The sequence below is a fragment of the Herpailurus yagouaroundi genome, unplaced genomic scaffold, assembly GCF_014898765.1.
Source record: "Herpailurus yagouaroundi ecotype Mexico unplaced genomic scaffold, PumYag 140, whole genome shotgun sequence".
Classification (NCBI taxonomy): domain Eukaryota; kingdom Metazoa; phylum Chordata; class Mammalia; order Carnivora; family Felidae; genus Herpailurus; species Herpailurus yagouaroundi.
The window spans coordinates 2,828,913-2,853,660 of NW_024412395.1; the positions used below are offsets into that span (position 1 = coordinate 2,828,913).

General features: G+C 41.4%; 1 protein-coding gene across 10 annotated transcripts in view; it reads left to right on the plus strand.

Annotated features, from left to right (window-relative positions):
* Window positions 1-459: 459 nt before the first annotated feature.
* SAP130 (Sin3A associated protein 130) overlaps window positions 460-24,748 on the plus strand; it is an 81,597-nt gene continuing 57,308 nt past the window's right edge. For 2 of the 10 annotated variants that reach the window (XM_040474706.1, XM_040474710.1), the window contains exons 1-7: window positions 1,363-1,434; window positions 2,239-2,356; window positions 10,295-10,530; window positions 11,249-11,407; window positions 12,678-12,789; window positions 13,828-13,952; window positions 15,603-15,727. In XM_040474706.1, the coding sequence (XP_040330640.1) occupies window positions 1,363-1,434; window positions 2,239-2,356; window positions 10,295-10,530; window positions 11,249-11,407; window positions 12,678-12,789; window positions 13,828-13,952; window positions 15,603-15,727 (947 nt within the window). Of the gene's footprint in view, window positions 589-1,295; window positions 1,435-2,238; window positions 2,357-8,592; window positions 8,817-10,294; window positions 10,531-11,248; window positions 11,408-12,677; window positions 12,790-13,827; window positions 13,953-15,602; window positions 15,728-24,748 lie in introns of those variants that run through there. The other 8 variants (XM_040474709.1, XM_040474715.1, XM_040474711.1 and 5 more) reach the window with 8 other exon arrangements.

The following is a 24,748-nucleotide window of genomic DNA, read 5'->3' on the forward strand; positions in this document are numbered from 1 at the left end:
GTGGTGACATCAAGTCCCACACACCGCGCGGGGAAGTGAGCACAGTCAGGAAAACCGTCGGCCCTGCCTGCGGCCTCTTCGGCCCGCTGCAGTCGGCCTGCATTACCCTTTTCCCGTGCCGCACCTCCATGGGGAAAATGCAACCTAGTGCCATCAGCTGAGGCAAAGGGGTGGGATTCACTACCTTTTAACTAAGCAAAGAGAAAAGGCAGAATCCACTCTAGGCAGCAAAGGGGTGTGTTACACGGGCCGGGTCGCCCGGAGGTCCCGCCCAGGCCCGCCCTCCTGGCACCGGAGACTACATTTCCCACAGGACCCCGCGGCTCCGAGGGGCAGGCTCGTCCGCTCTCCGGCTCATACTGGGCGGTGACTGGCTTCCCCAGAGGGAGGCGGGGTCTACCCCAGCCAATAGATGAGAGGCTCGTTACGGCGGCGGAAGCAGCGGCGCTGGGCTGAGGGGTGGGGGGCAGAGTGCTAGCGCCCCGGCGGTGGCGGCGGGTCCAGAGCCTGAGGACGTCGGCCCCAAAAGCAGAGAGCGCACAGGAGCGAGCTCGAGGCGGCGCGGCGGCCCCTCGGCGCAGCACCCAGGTAATGGCGGGACGGGCGCCTGGGAGGGGAGGGGAGGAGAGGGGAGGAGACGAGGGGGCGGGGCGGCTGAGCCGGGCTGCAGCGTCCGTCCCGCTGAGCGTCCCTGGGGAAGGGCAGCGGTGCCTCGTCTCCTGCGGCTCAGATCTACGCTTTTCCATGAGCTGGGCATGGCAGTTGGGCCGGCGGCAGGGACCCGGTGTCCTGCGGCAAGGAAGAGAGAGGCTCCAGGAGGGGTGGGCTGTTTCGGGCTTGGGGGTGTGGCGGGCGTGGGCCCTGGCGGGGAAGTAGAGCGGCTGGGGGAACGCCGGCGGGCGGGCGGCCCAGGGAGTTTGGCTCCTGGAGCAGTTTAAAGTGACTCTCCACATCCGGGCCCTGCGCCCGCCGCTTTCAGACCCCGACCGAGGCGGGGCCTCCCACCTCTCCGCCCCACTTGCCGGGAGCGCTTGTCTTCCTCTGCCATTGGCTCAGCCTCGAGGGGTTTGGGCTGCCCCGGCGAGGCTCGCGCCTGATTGGCTGGGAGTCGGCGGGAGGGTGAGGCGGGATCAGAGCGCGAAGGCCTCTGCGGATTGGTGCGGGCCCTCGAATGACGCGCCCGGCGTGGGGCCAATGGGCGGGCGGGGGAGGTAGGGGCAGGTTCGGGGGCAGAGTACTGGAGCGGAGCCCCGGTGGGGTGGCGGGGGTGAGCGGGGTCGGCTGGGCTGGACAGTGGCGGGCCCGAAGTGGGCTCCGGTAGGATCCGTCTCCACGACTCCGGAGCCCAACGCTGCCACCGAGATGGGCCCTCCGCGGCACCCCCAGCCCGGCGAGATGGAAGCGGGAGGTGCGGGCGGCGGGCGGCGGCTGCAGGTAAAGAGGCACGCCGCTTGTGCTAGGGATCCCTAGAATGCCGTCCTCCCTCTAACCCGAGAGTCTCAGACACCTGAAGTGTGTCTGGAAACCTGTGTTCTCCAATCTCAGCGGTGGGCTTTGGGGTGGGGGTGGGGTTGCGTGCGAATCGAAAGACCGGTAGAGCTTGGCTCTTGAGGGAAAAGTGGGGGTCGATTTAGAGAAAGTGATGAAGGTCTCTGGTTCCTCTGGCTTAGTGGGGGGTGGGGGTGGTCTGTGAGAGAAAGGGGGAGGAAATCGGTAAACGGAGGCCTGTGCAGAAAATCATTTGAGAGTTCTTTTGAAGTAGGTCTTGATGTCAGGTTTCTGATTTCTTAGAACAAGGTATCTCCCCTCAGATTCCTCCTAGGACATACATGACAGTTGTGGTCACCTTGGTGTAAGCTTCAGTCTTTAAAAGGACATGCTGTTTTCCATAAAACTTTATACCGATGTATATGTATTGTCATATGTATAATACCTGTCATATGGCTGTTGTACAGAATTCAGTGTTGATTTTTTAGAATGGTAAGCTGTATTTATGGAGTGTCATAGTATCCCCCAACACCACACAAATGATTTTATTATTGAACCTATGTCCACTAAAAACTTAACAGAATTTAGTTTACTTCTGCACTGTATATTGATCACAAATAATTGTTCTAGGTGAATGATGCCGCATTTGCTTTTCTAAAGGAAAGTATAGGTACTGGAGATGCTTTAATTTCTCATTATTGATTCTAACGTGAGAATTTAGTAATAACCATATGACTGTATGCACTGCAGGTGGAAATGAGTTCTCAACAGTTTCCTCGGTTAGGAACCCCATCCACTGGGCTAAGCCAGGCTCCTTCACAGATTGCAAACAGTGGTTCTGCAGGATTGATAAACCCAGCTGCCACAGGTGAGATATGCGATGTTCTCCTATATTGCTTCTTGTTTTAAGAATGTTGCCAGTTTTGGGGGGGTGCCTGGATGGCTCAGTTCAGTATCCGATTTCAGCTCAGGTCATGATCTCATGGTTCGTGGGTTCAAGCCCCACATCAGGCTCTGTGCTGACAGCTCAGAGCCTGGAACTTGCTTCCGATTCTGTGTCTCCTTCCCTCTCTGCTCCTCCTCTGCTCACACTCTGTTTCTCTTTTTCTCAAAAATAAATAAACATTAAAAAAAATTTTTTTTTAATTAGCAAATTCCTTGTGGGATTTTAGTAAATACTAGGTTATCAAATTTGAATAAAGGATATATTACAATTCTAATCTAAACAAGGCTTTTTAAATTCCTTTTTTAATTCTTTCACATGTACTAGAGTATACCAGAAGCCTACATTAAAGCATTCCTACAAGAACTATATTTTTAATACAGTAGTGTGTTCTCCTTTAATTAACGCCCAGAGTATTAATAGTGCCATGAGAGAGTCCAAACTGTGTAAGGCATAGTTCTTGCCTTTTATGAGCCTATGAACTAGGAAAAAGGTTTGAAAAAAAAAAGTACATTTGACCCTTGAAAAATATGGGTTTGAACTCCATTACATGTGGATTTTTTCTGAAAAAAATAGTAAAGTACTGTAAATGTATTTTGTCTTCCTTATGATTTTCTTTTTTCAATAATTTTTTTAAAATTTTTTAAAAATTTATTTTTAGAGATAGAAGGTAGGTGAATGTGGGGGAAGGACAGAGTGAGAGAGGGAAAGAGAGAATCCCAAGCAGGCTCCACACTCAGTGTAGAGCCGGAAGCGGGGCTCGATCTCACAACCATGAGATCATGACCTAAAGCAAAGTCAAGACTGGGCTGCTCAACTGACTGAGCCACCCAGGTGCCTCTTCCTTATGATTTTCTTACTAGCATTTTTTTCTGTAGCTTCATTTATTGCAAGAATATGATATATGATACTTACAACATACAAAATATGTATTAGTCAACTGTTACAGGTAAGGTTTTTACTCAACAATAGACTATTAGTAGTTAAGTTTAAGGGAATCAAAAGTTATATGCAGATTTTTGACTGCAGGTGTGGCCATCACCTAACCCCTACATTGTTCAAGGATCAACGGAATATGCACACATATATGCACTTAGTTTTTGGTTGTATACCCTTTGAGTGCTATAGGTCCGTGGTCCTCAGCAGGGATGATTTTGCATTCCAGGGAATAATTTGGCAATGTCTGGATACGTTTTTGGTTGTCACAACTAGGGGGTGCTATTGACATCTGATAGTTAAAAGTCAGGGATGCTGCTAAATGGGCCTTAGAGCTTCCCCTGCCCCCGTGCCCCCGAGTATCCAGTCCAGTCAGTAGTGCTGAAGTTGAGGAACTCCTTCAAGTGGTCTTTTCTCTAAATGTGTCAAGAAAAAAGTTGGCACTGCAAAGTGGAGTATTTCTTTTTCTATTCCCTTTTCTTCACCTCCTGCTTCCTAAGTTCCTTATCATGGTAAATGGTACCACTGTCTGCTCATTGCTCAAACCAGGAACATGGCCTCATCTTTAATTGCTCTGTCTCTCTCTCTTATCTGTGAGCTATGGCCCTTTGTCTAGTGTTTCAACCTCATTATCCCTTTGCTTCCCTCCTGCCAACTTTTTTTTTGTTATAAATTCATTTCAGTTCTCTTTAGACTTGAAATAACTTTAAGCTACTTTATGTCTCCTGCTTAATAGTAGCTACTCATTTTCTAAATGAATGACAAAAAGTTCCCAATTTTCTTGACTCTGAGACTTTATACATTCTGTTCCTTTTGCCACAATCTTCCTTCTTCCTTTTCACACTCACTTATCTGATTAATTCCTGTTCTTCCTTGAGGTTTCATCTCAGATGTCACTTTCTCTAGGAGGTGTTTACTGATTCCACCATCCGCAAGTCAGGGGTTGGACCTCCTGGAATGAGGGCTAGAACCACGTCCACCTTGCGTACCTTTGTATTTGCTGTACTTGCTACATCATAGGACACAAAGTAGTGGTCATCAAGTCCTTACAGAGCCACTTAAAGTTCTTTGCTTTTTAATAAATATTTTTTACAGTATTTTGTCTTTGATATAAATTCATAGAATAATTTAAAGAAACATAGCTTAGGGGCACCTGGTGGCTCAGGCAGTTAAGTGTCCAACTTTGGCACAGGTCACAATCTCATGGTTTTTGAGTTTGAGCCCCGCATCAGGCGCTGCGCTGACAGTGCAGAGCTGGCTTGGGATTCTCTCTCTCCACCCCTCTCTCTGCCCCTCCCTGACTTGCATGCTCGGGCTCTCTCTCTCTCTCTCTTAAAATAAATAAATAAATAAATAAATAAGCATAGCTTAAAGGGAGTATTTTTGAATGTCTATTTGCAGAGAATTATGCTACTTATTAAAAATGGTGTCATTTAGGAATAATTGCCCTCAGATTTTGTTGAGGAAATCATTGACTTAAAATTGTCTGTAATTTTACTTGTGAATAGTGTGTGTTTTTTCCTTCTATTGCTCTCAGAGAAGGAAACAAAAGTTTTCCATAAGGAGTTAAATATTTTCTTGATATTTCCTATCGCTTTTATCAGAAGTAAAAGCATATCAGGATCTCAAACACGTTCAAATTTCAGAAGTGTAGACTACAACCAGTGTTCTTAACTACCCTTTCAGGATTCTTTTCAGGTAAAAATAAGCTGAAGTGAAGAACTCAGATATCTGGAAGGAAATGATAAATGGTTTCAAAAAGATTTTAACAGGAAATGGTCAGTAAAGTGTATCTTAATGAAATTGTCAAAAATCAAAGTCTTCCTGGACAAATAGGTTTGGGGAAAGTTGTTAAATTGTCCATTCCCTCAAAAATTTAATTATGGGAAGATGTGTTTGGATAACAGGGAAGGTTCAAAACATCATATATAAAGAAAATACTAGGGTGCCTGCCCGGCTTAATCAGAATAGCATGTGACTCTTGATCTTGGGGTGGTAAGTTCAAGGCCCACATTGGGTATAGAGATTACTTAAAAAATTTTTTTAAAGCCCTTTAAAGAAAAGGGGGAGCCGGGTGGCTCAGTCAGTTGAGCATCCAACTCTTGATTTCGGCTCAGGTCTTCATCTCACACTTAGTGAAATCTAGCCCTGTGTCGGGCTCTGTGTTGATAGCACAGAACCTGCTTGGGATTCCCTCTCCCTCTCCCTCTCCCCCTCCCCCTCCCCCTCCCCCTCCCCCTCCCTCTCCCTCTCCCAGCTTGCATACATGAGTGCACGTATACTCTCTCTCAAAATAAATAAACTTTAAAAAAAAAAAGAAAAAAGCTGTTAGAACTAGTAAGTGAAATTAGTAAAGGTTTCAGGATAAAAGTTCAATGTATAAAAACCAATTATATTTTTAAATACTAGCAATTTTTTTGAAAAATGAAATTTTTAAAATGTCATTTGCAAGAGCATCAAACAAACAAAAAAAAAAAACCCCAGAAAATATTTAAGGATAAACCAACAAAACATGTGTAAGACTTAGGGTTAAAAACCTATGAAAAACATTGGCTAAGAATAATTAAAAACCTAGATAAAAGTGGGGCATCTAGGTGGCTCAGTCAGTTAAGTGTCTGACTTCTGTTCAGGTCATGATCTCACAGTACGTGAGTTCCAGCCCCTCATCAGGCTCTGTGCTGACTGCTCAGAGCCTGGAGCCTTCTTTGGATTCTGTGTCTCCCTGTTTTGCTGCCCCTCCCCTGCTCACACTCTGTTTCTCTCTCTCTCTCAAAAATAAATAAACATTAAAAAAAATTTTTTTTAACCTAGATAAATGAAATGATCAATCATGCCTATGGATTGGAACACTCAATATTTTTAAAATAATAGTTCTACCCAAGGGGATCTGTAGATTTTTAAAAATCCTGATGAAAATCCTTTCATGTCCTTTTGTAAAACTTGCCAGCCTGAATCTATATTTATGTAGAAACCAAAGGATCTACAATAGACAAATCAATTTTGATCCCCCTAAAAAGAAAAGAAAGTTGGAAGACTCTACTACGTTATTTTAAGACTTGCTGTAAGCTTACACTAATCAAGACAGTGTAGTATTGGCATAAAGATAGAAATATAGATCATTGAAAGTGGAGGATCCAGAAACAGACACATACATAATACTGGTCAACTGATTTCTGATAAATGTACATAGATAATTCAATAGGGAAATGATAGTCTTTTCAACAAAATAGTGCTTGAACACCAGAATATCCATATGGAAAAAATGAGCCTTAACCTTTACTTTTGCCTTACACGAAAATTAACTCACAATGTATCATTATGGACCTAAACGTAAAACTTGTAAAACTTAAAATTTCTAAAAGAAAACATGGAAACTGCAGTGACCAAATACTGTTTAGGTCACAAAAAACACTAATTATGAAAGAAACAACTGATACATTGTACTTCATCAAAATTAAAAATGCCTGTTCTTCAAAAGACACCATTAACAAAAATGCAAGCCACAAAGACATTTGGATAAATATATCTGCAGAGGACTTATATCCTAAATATGTAAAGAACTCTTGTAACTTAATAGCTTTTGCTATTTGAGACACTCTGATTTTTTTTAATGGGCAAACTTTGAATAGACCGATCACCAAAGATGCTATAGGAATGTCCAATAAGCACATGAAAGATACTCAATTGTGTTATTTCCTCAAGGCTATGCAAACTAAACCACAGAAAATACTACATATCTACTATACTGACTAAAATTAAATACCAGCAATACCAAGTTTGAGGTGTTCATGGAGCAAGTAGAATCCATACCTTCTTGTTGGGAACGCCAGATAATCTAGCTACTTTCGAAACAGTTTGGCAGTACTTCATAGAGTTAAATATAAACTTGACCATACAACCTAGCAATCCCATTCCTAGATATTTCCCCAAGATAAATGGAAATGTATGTTCAAAGACTCATACTTCAGTGTTCCTAGAAGCAATGTTCATACTTCAGTGTTCCTAGAATCAGTGTTCCTAGAAGCAATAGCCATAAACTGAAAACAACCCAGAATTTATCAGCTGGTGACTAGATAAAGTTTGGTTTACACATACAGTGGAAAACTACTTAATAAAAAGGAGCAGACTGCTAGCATATAGAACAACATAGATGAACCTTAAAAACATTATACAGTTAACTGTTGAACAACCTGAGGGTTAGGGTCACTGGCCCTCTGAGTCAATTTGAGTATAACTTTGACTCTCCCAAAACTTTACTAATAGCCTACTGTTGAGCAGAAGCCTTACTGATGACATAAACAATCGATACATATTTGTGTTTTATATATCATATACTGTATTTTTATAATGAAGTAAGCTAGAGAAAAGATAATGTTACAGAGAAAAGCCTAAGGAAGAGGTGCACCTGGGTGGCTCAGTTGGTTGAGGGTGTGATTCTTGATTTCTGCTCAAGTCATGATTCCAGGGTTGTGGGATCAGTGCCCGTGTCAGGCTCCATGCTGAGTGTGGAACCTGCTTAGGCACATGCATGGTCTCTCTCTTTCTAAAATAAATAAAGAAAGAAAGAACAGCATATGGAAGAAAAAATCATTTACAGCACTGTACTGTATCAAAAGCCGCGTGTAAGTACAGCTGTGCAATTCAAATCCATGTTGTTCAAGGACTGACTATACTAAGAGAAAGAAACCGACACAACAGACCAAATATTGTATGATTCTATTTGTATGAAATTCCAGGAAACACAAAGCTATAGTATTAGAAAGCAAATTAATGGTTTCTAAGGGGTAGGAGGGTCTGAGGGAGGGAACTGACTGCAAAGGGGCATGAATGAACCGGTAAGAGTAATGGAAAATGTTCTCCATCGTGATTGTATTGTGGTTAGAATACTGTATACTCCTGCAAAAACTCATCTAATTTTATACAAAGGATTAGTGGATTTTCTATGTAAATTATACCTCAGTAAAGCTGACTGACTAAAAAATGGACAAAATATAGAAACATACTTCATGGGGCATCTGCATGGCTTAGTCGGTTAAGCATCCGACATCGGCTCAGGTCATGATCTCACGGCTCATGGGTTCGAGCCCCATGTTGGGCTCTGTGCTGACAGCTCAGAGCCTGGCGCCTGCTTCGGATTCTGTCTCCTGTCTCTGCCCCTTCCCCACTCGCACTCTATCGGTCTCTCAAAAATAAATAAATGTAAAAAAAAATTTTTTTTTGAAAAGAAACATATACTTCACAAAGGAAGATATTTATGAATGGCCTGTGACCACATAAAAAGAAGTTTCACATCACTAGTCATCATGGAGATGCTAACTGAAATCACCATGAGAACCCCGCTAAACACCCACTGGAATGTCTGTGTATCAAGAATTGTGAGGATAAGGAGCTGCTAGAACTCTGATCCACTGGCTGATGTGACTATAACACGATACAACCACTTTGGAAGGTATTTTGGCAGTCTCCTATAAACATTTACTTACCATTTGACCCAGCAGTTCTACTCCTAGCCTGTTGGTTAAGAATGTAAAAAAAAAACAAAACTGTTTTTGAACTCTCTAGTCTCCGAATAGCCATTTTATTGTATGTAAATTGTACATCAATAGAGTGGTTTTAAAAATCAAAGTAAAAAAAATCTGAATGACCAGGGAGAAAAATCAACATATAACAAAGTGTAAAATATACATCTGTCTTTTCACGTAACACCTGTACTCAGAGATTTTTTCCTGAGGAAATCGCTGGACAAGAACTCAAAATACATATGGATGTTTATCCCAGAGTTGTTGATAATAGCAAAAATTTGGAAATAACCTAAAAGCCCATCAGTGATATAATGGTTTAAAAAGCTATGGTATATCCAATGGAATTTCATTTAGCTTTTTTAAAAATTTTATTTATTTATTTTGAGAGAGAGAGAAGGCATGCATGGGAGGGGCAGAGAGAGAGGGAGAGAGAGAGTCCCAAGCAGGCTCTGCCCTGTCAGCACAGAACCCAATGTGGGAGTCAAATTCCCTCAATTTTTAAATTGTTTTTAAATAGTTACATGTTGTTCCGGTCCACAATTCCCAAAGAAAGAGTGTATAGCAAAAAGTATCTCTCCTATCCCTATTCTCTCAGAATCTACTTTCTTTCCCATCAAGAAACCAAGATACTTTGGGAGTTATGTTTCTACATAAGAAAATAAAGGCATGTATGATTACTTTTTCACTGTTCTGTACCTTGCTTTTTTCCTTTAGATATGTTTTTGCATAATGCACATTACCGATTTTTTAATAAGAATACCTAAAAAGCTTCCTTGTCTTATTTTTATAGTTACATGGTAGTCTGGGAGTATACCGGAATTTATACATCCAGTCACCTGTTGATAGATGCGTAGGTTTTAAAAATTCCTTTACTGGAATAAAAATGGTGAAACAAATAATGTACACAAGTCATTGTACACACGTACTATGTATTTTATAGGATACATTGCTGCAAGTGGAATTGTTGAGTTTCAAAAGGTGTACATAATGATGATAGGATTGTAATAATGATAGAGATCTCCATGTTTGTTTTGTAGGAAATTTGTTTTGAAAAGCTGTATGTTCTTGGGCTTAAGAATATTTATGTTATCTTTTTAATGTTAGGTTTTTATAACTTTTTAAATAAATACCTTAAATGAAAGCATCCTGTCTTGCATTGCTCTTCCAACTGTTTGAGATCATTTTTTTTTTTTAATGCCTTCTTATTTTTGAGAGAGAGTAAGTGGGTGAGGGGCAGAGAGAGAGAGAGAGAGAGAGAGAGAGAGAGGGAGACACAGAATGCAAAGCAGGCTCCAGGTTCTGAGCTATCAGCCCAGCCGACAGCTGTATGTGCTGTTTACTTCATTAGTATTATTTAACACTGAAAGCATATGACATGAGGTTTCTCCCTTAATGCCCTTACTAGTCAATGATGAATCTAGTCGAGAGGCTGAAGTCACTGCCAGGGAGCACATGGGTTCCAGCGGCTCCCTCCAGTCCCGTGAAGAGAAGCAAGAGCCTGTTGTGGTAAGGCCCTATCCGCAGGTGCAGATGTTGTCTACACACCATGCTGTTGCATCGGGCACACCCGTCACAGTGACAGCCCCACCAGCACATCTGACGCCAGCAGTGCCACTCTCCTTTTCGGAGGGACTTATGAAGGTAATGGAGAGGTTTAAAATTTCACATTAAACCACAGCTAAGGACTGGCTCATGTTCCTGACAGTATTCACAGAGTCTTAGGCCGCATCCAGGATCACAGTGTTCTCTTTTTGACCCATCAGTTCAGCTCTTTTCTGTCGCTCAGAGCTCTGCTGTTCTGCAGTGCCTATCTTGTGCCGCTGGGCAGTTGGCATCACAGGATCTTTTCTAGTATCCATTTTGACATTGACTTTATTCAAGTTAATGGGCATACTGACTTAGTTTTTATCTTGGAGTGGCACTCTTCTCCAAGGTTTTGTTTTAAAGCTCACTAATTTGGGGGTATCTGAGAATATCGCCTTGTGTATTACCTTGTCGCAATGTTTTAGTTACTGGGAGTTTTGTTTACTTCCGCCCAAACTTGGGATGCAGCATTGTACAGAAGAAAGAATGTGGGCTGTGAGCCATCCAAGTCTGGGCTTCAGTCCCAGTTCCAGTTTTTACTGTCTGTGTGGCTTGGAGCAAGTGACATAGCCTTGCTTTGTATGCTTCCTCATCTGTAAAATGGAAATGCTGGTACTTGAATGGAAGAGCTGTGATGCTAAGAGATAAAATATATAAGGCTTCTGGATCTTTCCTGGCCCTCTCCAGGTTTGATTTGTGTACTTTTTTAACTATAGAAGGAAATGCATCACTCGTAAAAAGCTATTGATTGTTTCGTGTGGTTTTCTGTTCGCAGCCGCCCCCGAAGCCCACCATGCCTAGCCGTCCCATTGCTCCTGCTCCACCTTCTACCTTGTCACTTCCCCCCAAGGTTCCAGGGCAGGTTACCGTTACCATGGAGAGTAGCATCCCTCAAGCTTCAGCCATTCCTGTGGCAACAATCAGTGGACAACAGGTTTTTCTCCTCTTAATTTGCTGATTTTCAAACTGAGATGCCAAACTGTTGATCATTATTTATTGAATGCCAGCAGTACATTAGGCACTGTATTTAATTAAAAAATTAAATGGTCACTGGTATCTGCAAGGGGAGGATAGCAGGTTTGAGAGAGAAGGATATCTGCAGGGAGTAAAACCAACATGCACAGTGGTCTTTGTCATTTGGCCAGTATGTATTGAGCATCTGCTATATGTGAGGCACCACCGTCCATGTGAGATACAAGTCTAGACAAGACTGTTCGTATCCTTGAGGTGCTCAGAGTCCACTTGTGCTGGTTAGCTTTGGGGGGTGGAGAACAGCCTTGTGGCAGTAATGCTTCTTTAGGATTTTTCTCTGAGGAGGATGATGATGTATGTCTTGGGCACCTAGCAGGTGCCCTCAAGCAGCTCATCAGTCGTGAACATTTATTTTGTAGTCTCATGTTTTAGCTTATGTTTTTTGGCTGAAATTCTACTCCTACTCTATAATATGTATATGATTTATTTAAATATTTTTAATTATTGACCAGTGAAAAAACCTGAATCTAAAAACTTTCCCTTCAAGTTTTTAAGAAAAAAATTGGTATTCCAAGAAGACACTATGTTTTTTGTTTTTTGTTTTTTCTCTTGTCATACTGCTGAGTACTCCCAGAAATACTGGAACCCCCACCTGGGTATCACTGGCATCAGGGTTGGGAGCCTGTGAGGAAGGTCCTCTAAGGAGGGGAGGAGTTGAAGAACTCGTATGGGAGTACCTGCTGAGTGCTAATTGACATTTGCTTAGAAGTCCTGCATAACATAAAGAGTGGATGAATGCAGTGGCACGTAAAAAAAATAGAATAGGAAATAAGAATAAAATAGAATAAGCTTTTGGCTTATTCTAAAATAGAATAAAATAAAATAGAATAAGCTTTTTGCCAACGCAGAGAGAACAAGTGTGAAAGACTAATATTGGAGATGAGAGTGTCCCAAAGTGGGCAAATGAGTCCATCTGTTAGAGATCTAGCACCTACTGTGGCTCAAGGCAGTTGAAGTGTCCTCACAGTCACTTACCCCATGCTTGAGGGCATGGGTCTTCATGTAGTATGTTGCATAAAAAAAACTAAACATCCTTTCCCTTGGGGTACTTACTGTCTAAAAGGAACACCCTGACCCACATTTGGAGGCAGCTGACCTCCTAGAAGCAATGGCTAAGCATCAATGGCTAAGACCAAGCACATGAAAATAACATTATGTCCTGTTTCTTGCAGGGACATCCCAGTAACCTGCATCATATCATGACCACAAATGTACAGATGTCTATTATCCGCAGCAATGCTCCTGGGCCCCCTCTTCACATTGGAGCTTCTCATTTACCTCGAGGTAAAAACTGTACATTTTGCTTAAGTTATCAAAATGCATTGGCAGATACACATTTGGTAAGAGATACAGTAATAAAAAATGTATCTAGAATCAGCTTATTAAAGTTATAGGACAGCAGGAATAAACTTAGAGCAATACACATTTTTGGCATGGTCAAATATGTGCTAATTACAGTCATACCCCAACAAGCATGTGTGTATGCTTTTGGGTGTAAACTTCAAACAATTCAGATTTTTAGTAGGGTCTAAAGATTGTCCTTTATAATGAGGAACGCCTCAGACTTATGACAGTCCAAAATGATCTTGATGTTTAGAATAAAGTCACAAATACGAATACTGAATATTTTAAAGGTTTAGTGATAATGGTAACTCAATTAATACAGCTGTAAGATGGATTTATTCTTACAGTTAAATTCTGATAGGTTGTCAAGTATTAAATTCAGTGACTTTTCTCAGCTACTTCATCAGCCTTATGTTGGAGAGTGTAAAATCATTGTTGGCAAAATCAGGCTAACAAGTACAAGACCAGGTTTACTTGGTCATAACGTAATTCATTGGTCCCCAGAGCAAAGTTCACAGATTGCAAGGGCATCTGTGTTAGATCGAAAGTACTTTTGTGAAAATACTAAGATGTCATGCCTGTATTTGACAATACAAAGGCAGAGGTAGTTCAGGTGAACCCTCACTGATGGTTAAACCGCTGGAGCCTTGCCCTAAATGAAGGCAGCAGCCCTGCGCTGTGCTATTCAGTGTGTGCCTCTCTTCTGCATCTTTGCAGTTAACAAAACAGAAAACAGTTTCATTTCATAGTGTCCTTGAAGAAGCAAAACAGTTTACTAATCTTAACAAATCACAACCCGTGAGTGCACTTTTTAAAATTTTCTATGTGACAAAAGGGAAGTATACAATACGGCATGTCAGCTAAATTACTGACATACTGAGTTTTAGAACATATCTGCACTCTTTTCCTAGGGCATATGATTGGAATATTTAAATGGTGAGCCCATAAGCCATACTAATGACAAAAATTATTTTCCAGGTGCAGCCGCTGCTGCTGTGATGTCTAGTTCTAAAGTGACCACAGTCCTGAGGCCGACTTCCCAGTTGCCAAATACTGCTACAGCTCAGCCGGCAGTACAGCATATCATTCACCAACCTATCCAGGCATGTCAGCTTATGGGTAGTCAGCCAGCAAGTATCAAGTGCCTACTCAGAGTTCTTGACTCTGCTAGAGCCTGGGAGAGTCCTTTGACCTCACGTGACTTTTGATCTAGTCGCCAAGGTGTCCAGAAGGTTGAGTTCTATACGGTGTGAGATGATCAGCCATGGAGATTTAGAAGAGCAGGGCCAAGGGAAGCTGTCGTAGGGATGGGTGTAGAGGGAGATTCAGAGAAGTGAAGAGGCGGTGAAAGGGAGTGAGACTATGCACAGTGGCAAGGAAGACCATGGCACTTGTATACTGGGTTTAGTAAAGGTGAGCCAGAACGGAGAAGTTTTAATTCAGATAGGGATGTATGAGCCCCTAAATACTTCGTGCACATTTTTATACACGTGTGTGTGCTTTTCAAGAAAGACAGTCTGTGTCTTTCAACTTTTTTCCAAGGAAATCTATGGCCTCAATAGTACCGAAGTATACTGTGTTATGAGGTGATACTGTGATGTCTCTGAATTCAGAGCTTGAAGATACAGAGTGTAAACTTGATTTTATACACAGCAGAGAGCCACTAAGTTTTTTGAACATAGTAATATGAGATCACAGAAATCTCTTTGAAAGATTAATGTAGCTGAACCACAGACGGTAGATGCATGTTCAAATACTTATGGGGGCCAGACTGGTCACATATATGGGACAGCTGGGTTTAACACAATCAGGAAGATTGCTGGGTAGGACACTGGGTAGTACATGTCCAGCCTAGAGTTTTCAATTTAAAACAAGAGGGCTTGCTGGCTAACAAAGCACATTTGGAGACTCATTCGGCCCCTGGAGTGTAAATGGTATACAGGAAGGACAGGAGAAAGAACCCAAACAGGGAGTTCTAAAGCTAGTGTGATGACCTGGTGTGAGACAAGCTGTAGCAGTAGGCGTAGGCACTGCAGATCGAAGGTCTGGAGATAAGAGGCAGATCCAAATGGGCAGCATTTGCGAATTGAACTGCATGTATCAGGGTCAAGAAAGGGACTACTCAGAAGAGCTCAGATGATCGAAAGAAATGACAGTGGACAAGCCAGTGAAGCCCAGGGTGGAACTTGTCTGGTGAAGATTTTATACACAGATGTAGTATAAAGGAAGGTAAGAGAAGTACATCCATGTGAAAACAGCCAGAGAGCAGCTGGGCACCCTGAATCTTCCATAAGCAAATGCTGTTTTCACGTGTTTGCTGGCTTAGAGGGCCCGAGAGCCAGCATCTCCATCCGACGGCTTAGAGCCCTCTGTGGAAAGTGCTTGGTTGTGTGGGAGTATAGAATGTCTATGTCAGAACCAACAACAAATCTGTGGTCACTCTAGATCTGAAGGGTTGGATCCCAACTACTCCCCATACGATAAAATGTTGAATCTAGTCATATTTGGAAAGGAGGAATTTATATACTCTATCCAGCCAAAATGGGAATTTTTTTTGTAATTCTGACTCTTGGTCTTAAAATTACCTATCTGAACATAGAATTCCTTAGTCAGAATGGTGAGAATTTCCTTTCATTTGAACAACATACTTGTTTGGAGGCCCAGGTTTTAAATTACACTTACAGTGTTTGGCTTACTGTATTTTATTTTGCTTTTTGTTTTAAATGAAATATTTTTTTCTCTTTTCTTGGTAGTCTCGTCCACCTGTGACCACCTCTAATACCATCCCTCCTGCTGTGGTAGCAACAGTTTCAGCCACCAGAGCTCAATCTCCAGTCATTACTACAACAGCAGCACATGCTACTGATTCAGCACTCAGGTATATTTGGGGCTTAAAAGATCTAGCCCTCCTTCTTTACCTTTTTCTTTCCTTCATCCTTTCATTTACCTCAGTAAATACTCCTTGAGTGCTTTTCTATGAGCTCTGTAGTGTTCTAGATACTAGAGGTAAAGCAGTGAACAACGAGACATTCCTGCCCTCATAGAGTTTCTATTTTTAGGGGCTGGAGACACACAAAAACAAAGTGTCCTAGATGGTGCAAAGTGCTTTGGGGAAAAATTAGATAGGGTGAGATTTGGAGCGACAGGGTAGGCAGTGCAGGCCTACCACTTCATGTAAGGTGATCCGGGAGAACTGTTGATAAGAACAGATTGGAGCCAACAGTTGAAAGATGTAATGAAGTGAGCCATATGGCTGTGTAGGATAAGAGCATTCTAAGCAGTGGGAACAGTAAGTGCAAAGGCCTGAGATTGTAGTGTGTTTGCCATGCCTAAAGAGAAGCAAGAGGCTGATGGGAGGAGAGCGGCCAGAGATTATTTTAGGAAGTAACAGGGTCTCCATATCACTTAGGGCCTTAGGAAGCCCTTTACAGATTTAGACTTTGCTGGGGTGCAGCGGGAAGCCTTACCAGAGTTTTGAGCAGAGCAGCGTCCTGATCTGAAGTTTTTGGTGGATCAGCTGTGGAGGGGCAAAGTGAGAAACAGAGAGATGGTTTAGAAGGATGTGTCAGGAATCCAGGAGAGAGGATTGCTGGAGGTGGAACCTGGTTAGATCCAGAGTAGAGGTTTGAAGTTGGTTGAGGACTTCTGAAGAATTATATAGGGGCAGTGAGAGAATAGGAAGAGTTAGGATTTTGGCCCTGCCAGTTGTGTAGCTAGGAAGGTTTCGCAGCAGTAATACTGCGTGGCTAGGAAGGTGATGCTGCAGTAACGTGTGATGAAGAACAGTGGGAGGACTAGCTTTGGGGAGAAATCCCTGATTGGTTTTGAGCACTGGAAGATGGTGTTGACTTCTGAGCACTGAAGTGGAGATGTTGAGATAGGTTAATAGAGGAGTTTGGAGTCCAGGTAAGAGTTCTGAAGGAGATAATTCAGGAAGACCATATAGATGGGGAAGAGGTTTTTGAGAGAAAAGGTCTCCCAGGTGAGAGGGCTGAAGGGGGAAGGAGTATTCTCAGGGGAGAGCTGAGGTTCATTAGGGCAGGGAGGTAAAGGATATATTCAGATTAGAGATTGCGGATTTGCTAGAGATAGACTGTAAGTCTCTAGGCTGTATTGGAAGGTTTGGGTATCTGAAAAGGGAGAGATCAACAGGGCCCTACAGGGATAAAGTCTGGTTGATGAGGAATGATCTGGGGTGCCTCTAAGGAAGTACACCAGTTGGGTGAAGACATGATGGTATTTGTCCTCCTGATCCCCAAGGCATATTGCATTGTATTGCATTGTGGGAAGGTTGTGAAAGTCGGGCGGAGACAATGGGATGTGAGCCTTGCCAGGAGGTCTTTCTTGATTAATACCTTTGGTTATGTGTTGCCTTTGGCAATATAAACAAGAAGTGATTCACTGAACAAAAGAAGGGGTAGTAGGCATGAAGACCAAAACAGTCAGAAGAGACCATCCATAAGTCTTGATTACCAGCTGGAGGCAGGGCAGAGTGGTGAGGAAGAAGTCTAGATGTCTCCTTGGTTTTTTTCCTTGTTTGACCAAGTAAGTAAAAAGGAAACAAGGGAAAGAAAGCAAATGTTAGAAATAATTTTGATTTTTGGGATACTGAGTTTATCCATGGAACAATCAAGTGGCTGTTGTCAGCAGGTGGTTGAAGAGATGTCAGAGCCAGAGATAATGGGTTTGGGAGTTATCAGCTTGTGGGCTACAGTTCAAGGTTGGGGGTATGAGTCTCACCAGGGGGAATAAATACAGTGAGAAGAGGGTCTGGAGCAGAACTCTGAAGAAAGTAACTTTTAAATGTAGAAGAGTGCCTAGGACTTCTATTTAACCATTAGCTCTGTCATTCACTAGCTGTGTGGCATTAGGCAAGTTTCTCAACATTACTGATCCTTAGTTTCCTCTTCAGTAAAATGAGCATACTTTACCTTTTGGTAATTTAAAATATTGCCTGAGGTATAGAGAGACACAACTGCCCAACATAAAACAGATTATATGTTGTTCATTTTAATTTTGTATTACCTTAAAGAAGTTAATGTATTCAAGGGTGCCTGGGTGGCTCAGTCGGTTGAGTGTCCCAACTCTTGATTTCAGCTCAGGTCATGATCTCACAGTTCATAGGATTGAGCACTGTGTTGGGCTCTGCACTGACAGCACAGAGCCTGCTTGAGATGCTCTCTCTCCCTCTCCCTCTGCTTGCTCGCTCTCTTTCTCTCTTACTCTCAAAATCAGTAAATAAACTTAAAAAAAAAAAGGTTAATATATTCAGATGGTATGAGGAAATTTGAAAGTTAGAAATGTGCAGACAATGAAAACTAGAGTTTTTTTTTTTTAAACCATGTTATCAAAGTATCTGTCTTTTCCATTGTATTGAATTTTTAATAAAAAAATGGATGTTGAATTTTGTGAGATGTACTTTGAGCATTTTGCCAGTCTCAGTACTCTGGGCTCTAGAAATACACTAGTGAATTAAACAGGCAAAAACCCTAATGACCAGATTATTTTTCTACTTAAATCTGTAACAGTGATAGGGGCACCTGGCTGGCTCAGTCAGTTAAGTGTTCGGCTCAGATCATGATCTCATAGCTCATGAGTTCAAGCCCTGCATCGAGCTATACATTGACAGTACAGAGCCTACTTCAGATTCTGTCTCTCACCCTCTCTCTCTGTCCCTCCCCTGCTCACACTATTTCTTTCAAAATAAATAATTTTTTTTAAGTTTAAAAAATCTATAACAATGATAAATTTCTAATATTTAGCTCCCTTTGAATTGAGCCAGAAAGTTTATTTATTTTTTAATTTTGTTTATTTTGAGAGAGACAGAGAGCATGTGAGTGGGGGAGGGGCACAGAGAGAGAGAGAGGGAGACTCTCAAGCAGGCTGTGTGCTGTCAGCATAGAGCCCAGCGGAGAGCTTGAACTCACAAACTGTGAAATTGTGACCTGAGCCAAAGCTAAGAGCCAGATGCGCAACGAGCTGAGCCACCCAGGTGCCCCTGAAACCAGAAAGTTTAAATAGACCAATTTCTATTGGAGAAATAGAAAAAAATTTCAAAGCAACATCTCCCAGAAAAACACTAGGCCCAGACGGTTTCAGTGAATTCTATCAAACTCTCAAAGACCAGATAAACCAATGATAATTAAATTGGTTTAAGGCATAGAAACAAAGGAAGGTTCCAAAAAAATTTTAAGTCTTATTCTTTTTGTTAAATAGAGTAATCCTATCTGCCAATTTTTTAAATCATTTTTTATTGTTGTTCGTTGCTTGATTGAATGAACTCTATTACCTTCCTCAAAAAGAACTTACAGGACCAGTATTTTGAGTTTTCACATGTTCAGAATCATTTTGCAGTGATCACTATACTTAAGCAGTAGTTTAACTGATAATTCTTTTGTTTCTGTATTCTTTCTGTGAGTACTTTATCAAGTGTTTTTCCTCTGCCTTCCAGAACTAGATGATGTACAGAAGTAAGGCCAGCTTGATTTCTTTTTTTAAACACCTTAAAAGGATCTTGATATTTTTGCCTGATTGCCTAAGATTTTTTTCTTTGTTTTTTGTTTTGTTGTGTTTGTTTTTGTTTTGTTTTTTTAGAGAGAGAGAGAGAGAGAGAGAGAGAGAGAGAGCATGAACAGGGGAAGGGGTCGGGAAGGGAAGAGAGAATCTTAAGCAAGCTCCATCCTATGCTCTGAGCCCAGTATGGGGCTCAGTCTCGACTCTAGGATCATGGCCTGAGCTGAAACCAAGAGGTGGAAGCTCAACCAACTGAGCCACTCAGGTGCCCCTAAGGCTCTCTATCTTTGAATTTAGATGATTTAACTGGGATTTGTTTTGTAGCGACCACTGTGTATTGTTCTGTTCTGAAACATGGTGTATGTTTTTAATCTGCAGTGTGACACCGTATTTATGAACAGTTTTCTTGGATTGTGTCTTTATTCTATTCTATTTTAGTGGGAGGGGGCACCCAGTTATGTGTTTGTTGGATCCTTTTTGCATGACTTCCTTATCTAAGCCTTATTAACTTTTCCCCCTTTTGATTCTGCTTACTTTTCTCACAATCTTCTCTGTTTCTTACTGAGTTTCTACCATTGTCTGGCATGCTCTACTTTTTAGTTTTGCTTTCAGTCCTGATGCAGCTGAATATTTTCTTCTGTTTTTCTCTTGAGCTATGCTTATTTTAGCCCCTTCTGTTGTCTAATCATTATGTCCAGTGAGCTCTTACATCTTTGCTTTGTGTTTTCATTTCTGGAAGCAGTTATTGCATCAGGTTTCTTCATTCATGGCACAATTTTCATCTGCTTAGTGAAAGTATTTCTAGTGAACTTCCCCTTTTTCTGTCCACCATTTTTCTTATAGCATCATGAGATAGATCCTGTGCTGGTTGCGTTGTGACTACTCATCTTTGAATGGAGTTGAATGTATTCTGCATCATCTATTTGTAATTGGTTCTTGTTGTAGGCTGGGCTGTGTACTGGATTAGGGGAGATTTTCCTAATGGCTCAGAATCCTGTGTTTGTATTTTCTTGGTCATTACTTTTCTCCTGCTAGTGAAGATAGATTGTCCCAAATGGCAGTTTCTCTCTTCCCTGCATCTCACCACATGCTGTTTGTTTGTTTGTTTGTTTGTTTGTTTGTTTGTTTTTTCTTTTTTTTTTTTTTTTAATTTTTTTTTTCAACGTTTATTTATTTTTGGGACAGAGAGAGACAGAGCATGAACGGGGGAGGGGCAGAGAGAGAGGGAGACACAGAATCGGAAACAGGCTCCAGGCTCTGAGCCATCAGCCCAGAGCCCGACGCGGGGCTCGAACTCACGGACCGCGAGATCGTGACCTGGCTGAAGTCGGACGCTTAACCGACTGCGCCACCCAGGCGCCCCTGTTTGTTTGTTTTTTAAAGTAAACTCTGTACCCAACATGGGACTTGAACTCATGACCCTGAGATGAAGGGTCACATGCTCTACCAACTGAGCCAGCCAGGTGCCCCTCACCACACCCTGTTTTTCACATGGCACTTATTTGTGTGTGTGGTTAATAGTTTAACCCTACATCGTTGATTCCTGGATCTTGGAACTGGTCCGAGTCCAGGTTCTGCTTCAGTGACCCCTCTGATTGTTACAAACAAAAGATTATGGTTTCCTGTGTCAGCGTATGCTCCTCGCTTTGGAGAATTATACTTGACTGGATCTTGTCCCTTAAATTATAGCCACAGAAATCCTGTCTGTATTGGCTCATGTTTGAGTATCACTGCCTTGGCCGTTCTGCTACCCCTTCTGTGGTTTGACTTTTCAGGTCTCTCCTAGTTTTGCCAAAGATGGAGACTGAATTCCTTTGTCTTTTCCTTGTTACTGTTTTCTGAGAGGTGAGAAAATCCCAAACCAGCAGTCTCTGCCTACAGCGCTTCTTGTCCTCACTCTAAAATGAAGCAAACATCCAGTTTAACACTGGAGGATGCTCATTAGTCTACTCATTGTAAATTAACCACATATTTTCTGTATTTGTCTAAATTGGGTGTGTATTCCTAGAGCTGCCTCTGAGGCCATTAAAAAGAAATAGGATAGTGATTAAGACAACAGACTTGGGAGCACTTTCTAGCTGGCTGACCTTACTTAATCTCTTTGATCTTTTTTTGTATAGGAGGGTGTTGCTACTATGGATCAGGGATATTTTCTTTACTCGGTGTATTTTAATGAAAATCCCTTTCTTTCCTAGCTGCCCCAAATTTGGCTAGTGAGAACCCCTATAAACTGGCTTGAGTGTCATTTTGATATCTCCTTTTGGACTTCACATACTTTCCTATTTCTGGTACATGATAAATTAGGCCCTTTTTTATTTTTTCTGCTTCCCTGGTCTTGAAATCAGCCATTTCTGCAAAGATTCTTGGTTCTCTTTAGTGGAGAATGGGAATTAGAACCCAAGATCTGGTTGCTAGGGGTACACATTGCTCTTGAGGTATCATTCCTTTCGGGCTCTTTCTTTGGACAGAGGTAATCAATATAGTAAACATAGTCATGGCTTCATGCTGATATCTCCAAATGAAATTTAACATTATAAGTTTTTTCTTTCCTCGATTTTATATATATATATTTTTTTTTTTAATTTTTCTAACATTTCTTTATTTTTGAGAGAGAGAGTAAGCACAAGTGGGGGAGGGGCAGGGAGGGTGACAAGAGGATCCAAAGCAGGCTCTGTGCTATGAGTGCAGAGCCAGATGCGGGGCTCAAACTCACGAACTGTGAGATCACAACCTGAGCTGAAATCAAGAGTTGGCCACTTAAACAACTGAGTCACACAGGCGCCACATATATATACACATGTACATATACACACATACATATACATACACGTATACGTATATGTATGTGTGTATGTGTGTATATATATATACATATATATATATTTTTTTTGTTTTTTGTTTTTGTTTTTTTTAGGTTTATTTATTTTGAGAGGGTGAGAGAAAATCTCAAGCAGTCTCCACGCAGTCAATGTGGAGCCCCTCCTCAGGCTCAATCTCACAAACTGTAAGATCATGACCTGAGCCAAAATCAAGAGTCAGACACTTGACTAACTGAGCCACCCAGACTCCCTCCTCAATTTTACACTTGTGCATCTTTCATACTGAAAACCTTGTGTCCTCAAGACATTAGCATAACTAGTTGGGTTTTTTGATCTATAATATTAAAAACATAGTTTCATAGTAACACTTCACAGTCCCAAGTCCACCGTCGAAAATTAACCCCTTATTTTCTGTAGATTATGCTCACAATAAGACTGAATGGAGTTTAAGACTTCTTTACAGTTCTTTTGTCCTCAAACTGGATCCCACTAAAAGTGAGAATGTGTTCAAAAGTCACTTGATTATTTTCTCTGTGGGATATGTAGTAACATTTTCTTTCTATTCACATATGTCCAAAATGTAAGTATATAAAAAGATATACAGTGAGAAGTATCATTCTCTTCTCTGTCCCTCAGGTACCAATTTCCCATATTCCTATCCCTTTGCTTTTTAAGATAACCTGTTCCTAGTTTTTTGGTTATCTTTTTAGTGCATGTTTATTATAATTTAATACATAGTTAGGACTGTTTGTTTAAATTTATTTTTTAATTTTAAGGATTTAGTTTTTTTTTAAGAGAGAGAGCATGCATGCAAGCATGGGAGGGGAAGAGAAAGAGGGAGAAAGAGTCCCAAGCAGGCTCTGTGCTGTGAGCTTCGAGCTTGATTTCACGAACTGTGAGATCATGACCTGAGCCAAAATCAAGAGTTGGATGCTCAACTGACTAAGCCACCCAGGCGCCCCTAGAATTTACTTTTTGATTTAACTTTTTAAAAAACATGGAAAATATTTATTTGGTTCAAAAGTCAAAGCTGTATAAAAAGATGGACTCTTAAGTGTCTGTGGCTCCACCTAATTTGCCATTTGCTCTTTAGTGAGTCCCCATTTTATTACTCTCTGATTTGGTGTCTCAAGGTTTCTTTTTATGAAGTAAGTATATGCATAGATAAACCCATACATTTTGTTTGTTTGTTTGTTTCCACTCCTTTCTTACAGAAAATCTAGCACGTTGTATTTATATATACTGTTTTGTATCTTGCATTTTTCTCTTAATATATTCTGGAGAGGACTCCAAATCAGTACCTAGAGATATCTTATTCATTCCTTTTATCTTTGGCTGCATTGTACCCCATCTTATGGATGTTGTGTTGGACATTTTGACACATGTGCTGTTCCATGTTTTAGATGGTGTATTTTCAAACTCTGTTTATGGAAGTGAGAGTGCTAGTCAAAGAGTTAATACCTCAATTCCCTCACGTAGAAAATGGCAATAATATTAGCTACCTCAGAGATCATTATAAAAAGTGATTATAGGGGTACCTGAGTGGCTCAATTAGTTAAGCATACGACTTTGGCTCAGGTCGTGATCTCGCAGTCCATGAGTTCGAGCCCCACGTTGGGCTCTGTGTTGACAGCTGAGAGCCTGGAACCTGCTTTGGATTCCGTGTCTCCCTCTCTCTCTCTGCCCCTTCCTCACTCGCACTCTGTCTCTCTCTCTGTCTCAAAAATAAATAAACATTCAAAATATTTTAAAAAAATTATTTAAATAAATAATCATATTAGTATATGTAAAGGACTTAGAATATGCCTAGCATGTAATATATGTTATAGAAATGTTAATATTTATCGTTTTTTATTAAGAGTACACGAAAAGTCAAAGATTACTATACACTATAGTCTGTGCTTTCAAAACCACTTAAAACCATATTTGAATCCTTAATACAGATACTCTTTTTTGGGTATTTTTTGCATGTACTGGACCTCTTAAATGTCAGTGCATTCAAGGTGAATTGAGGAGACCCTTTCCCAGTTATCCAAATGTTGGCGGTATTCTTTGTTATGAGGTTTTTCAGAATTACTTTTATAATTAAGTTCATCCATCCTAAAATTTGTCCTTATTTTAATTATATATACATGTATCTCTCTGAATGGTTTTCATTATAAATGCTAGGAGCAAGTATCTTATGTGATGCTGTATTCAGCACATTATGTTGTCAACTATTAAAATTCCAGTCTCCAGGGCGCCTGGGTGGCTCACTCCGTTAAGTGTCTAACTTCGGCTCAGGTCATGTGAGTTTAAGCCCCACATTAGGCTCTAAGCTGACAGCTCAGAGCTGTAGCCTGCTTTGGATTCTGTGTCTCCTTCCTTCTTTGCCCCTTCTCACCCCTCTCTCTCAAAAGTAAACATTAAAAAATCCAGTCTCGGGGCGCCTGGGTGGCGCAGTCGGTTAAGCGTCCGACTTCAGCCAGGTCACGATCTCGCGGTCTGTGAGTTCGAGCCCCGCGACAGGCTCTGGGCTGATGGCTCAGAGCCTGGAGCCTGTTTCCGATTCTGTGTCTCCCTCTCTC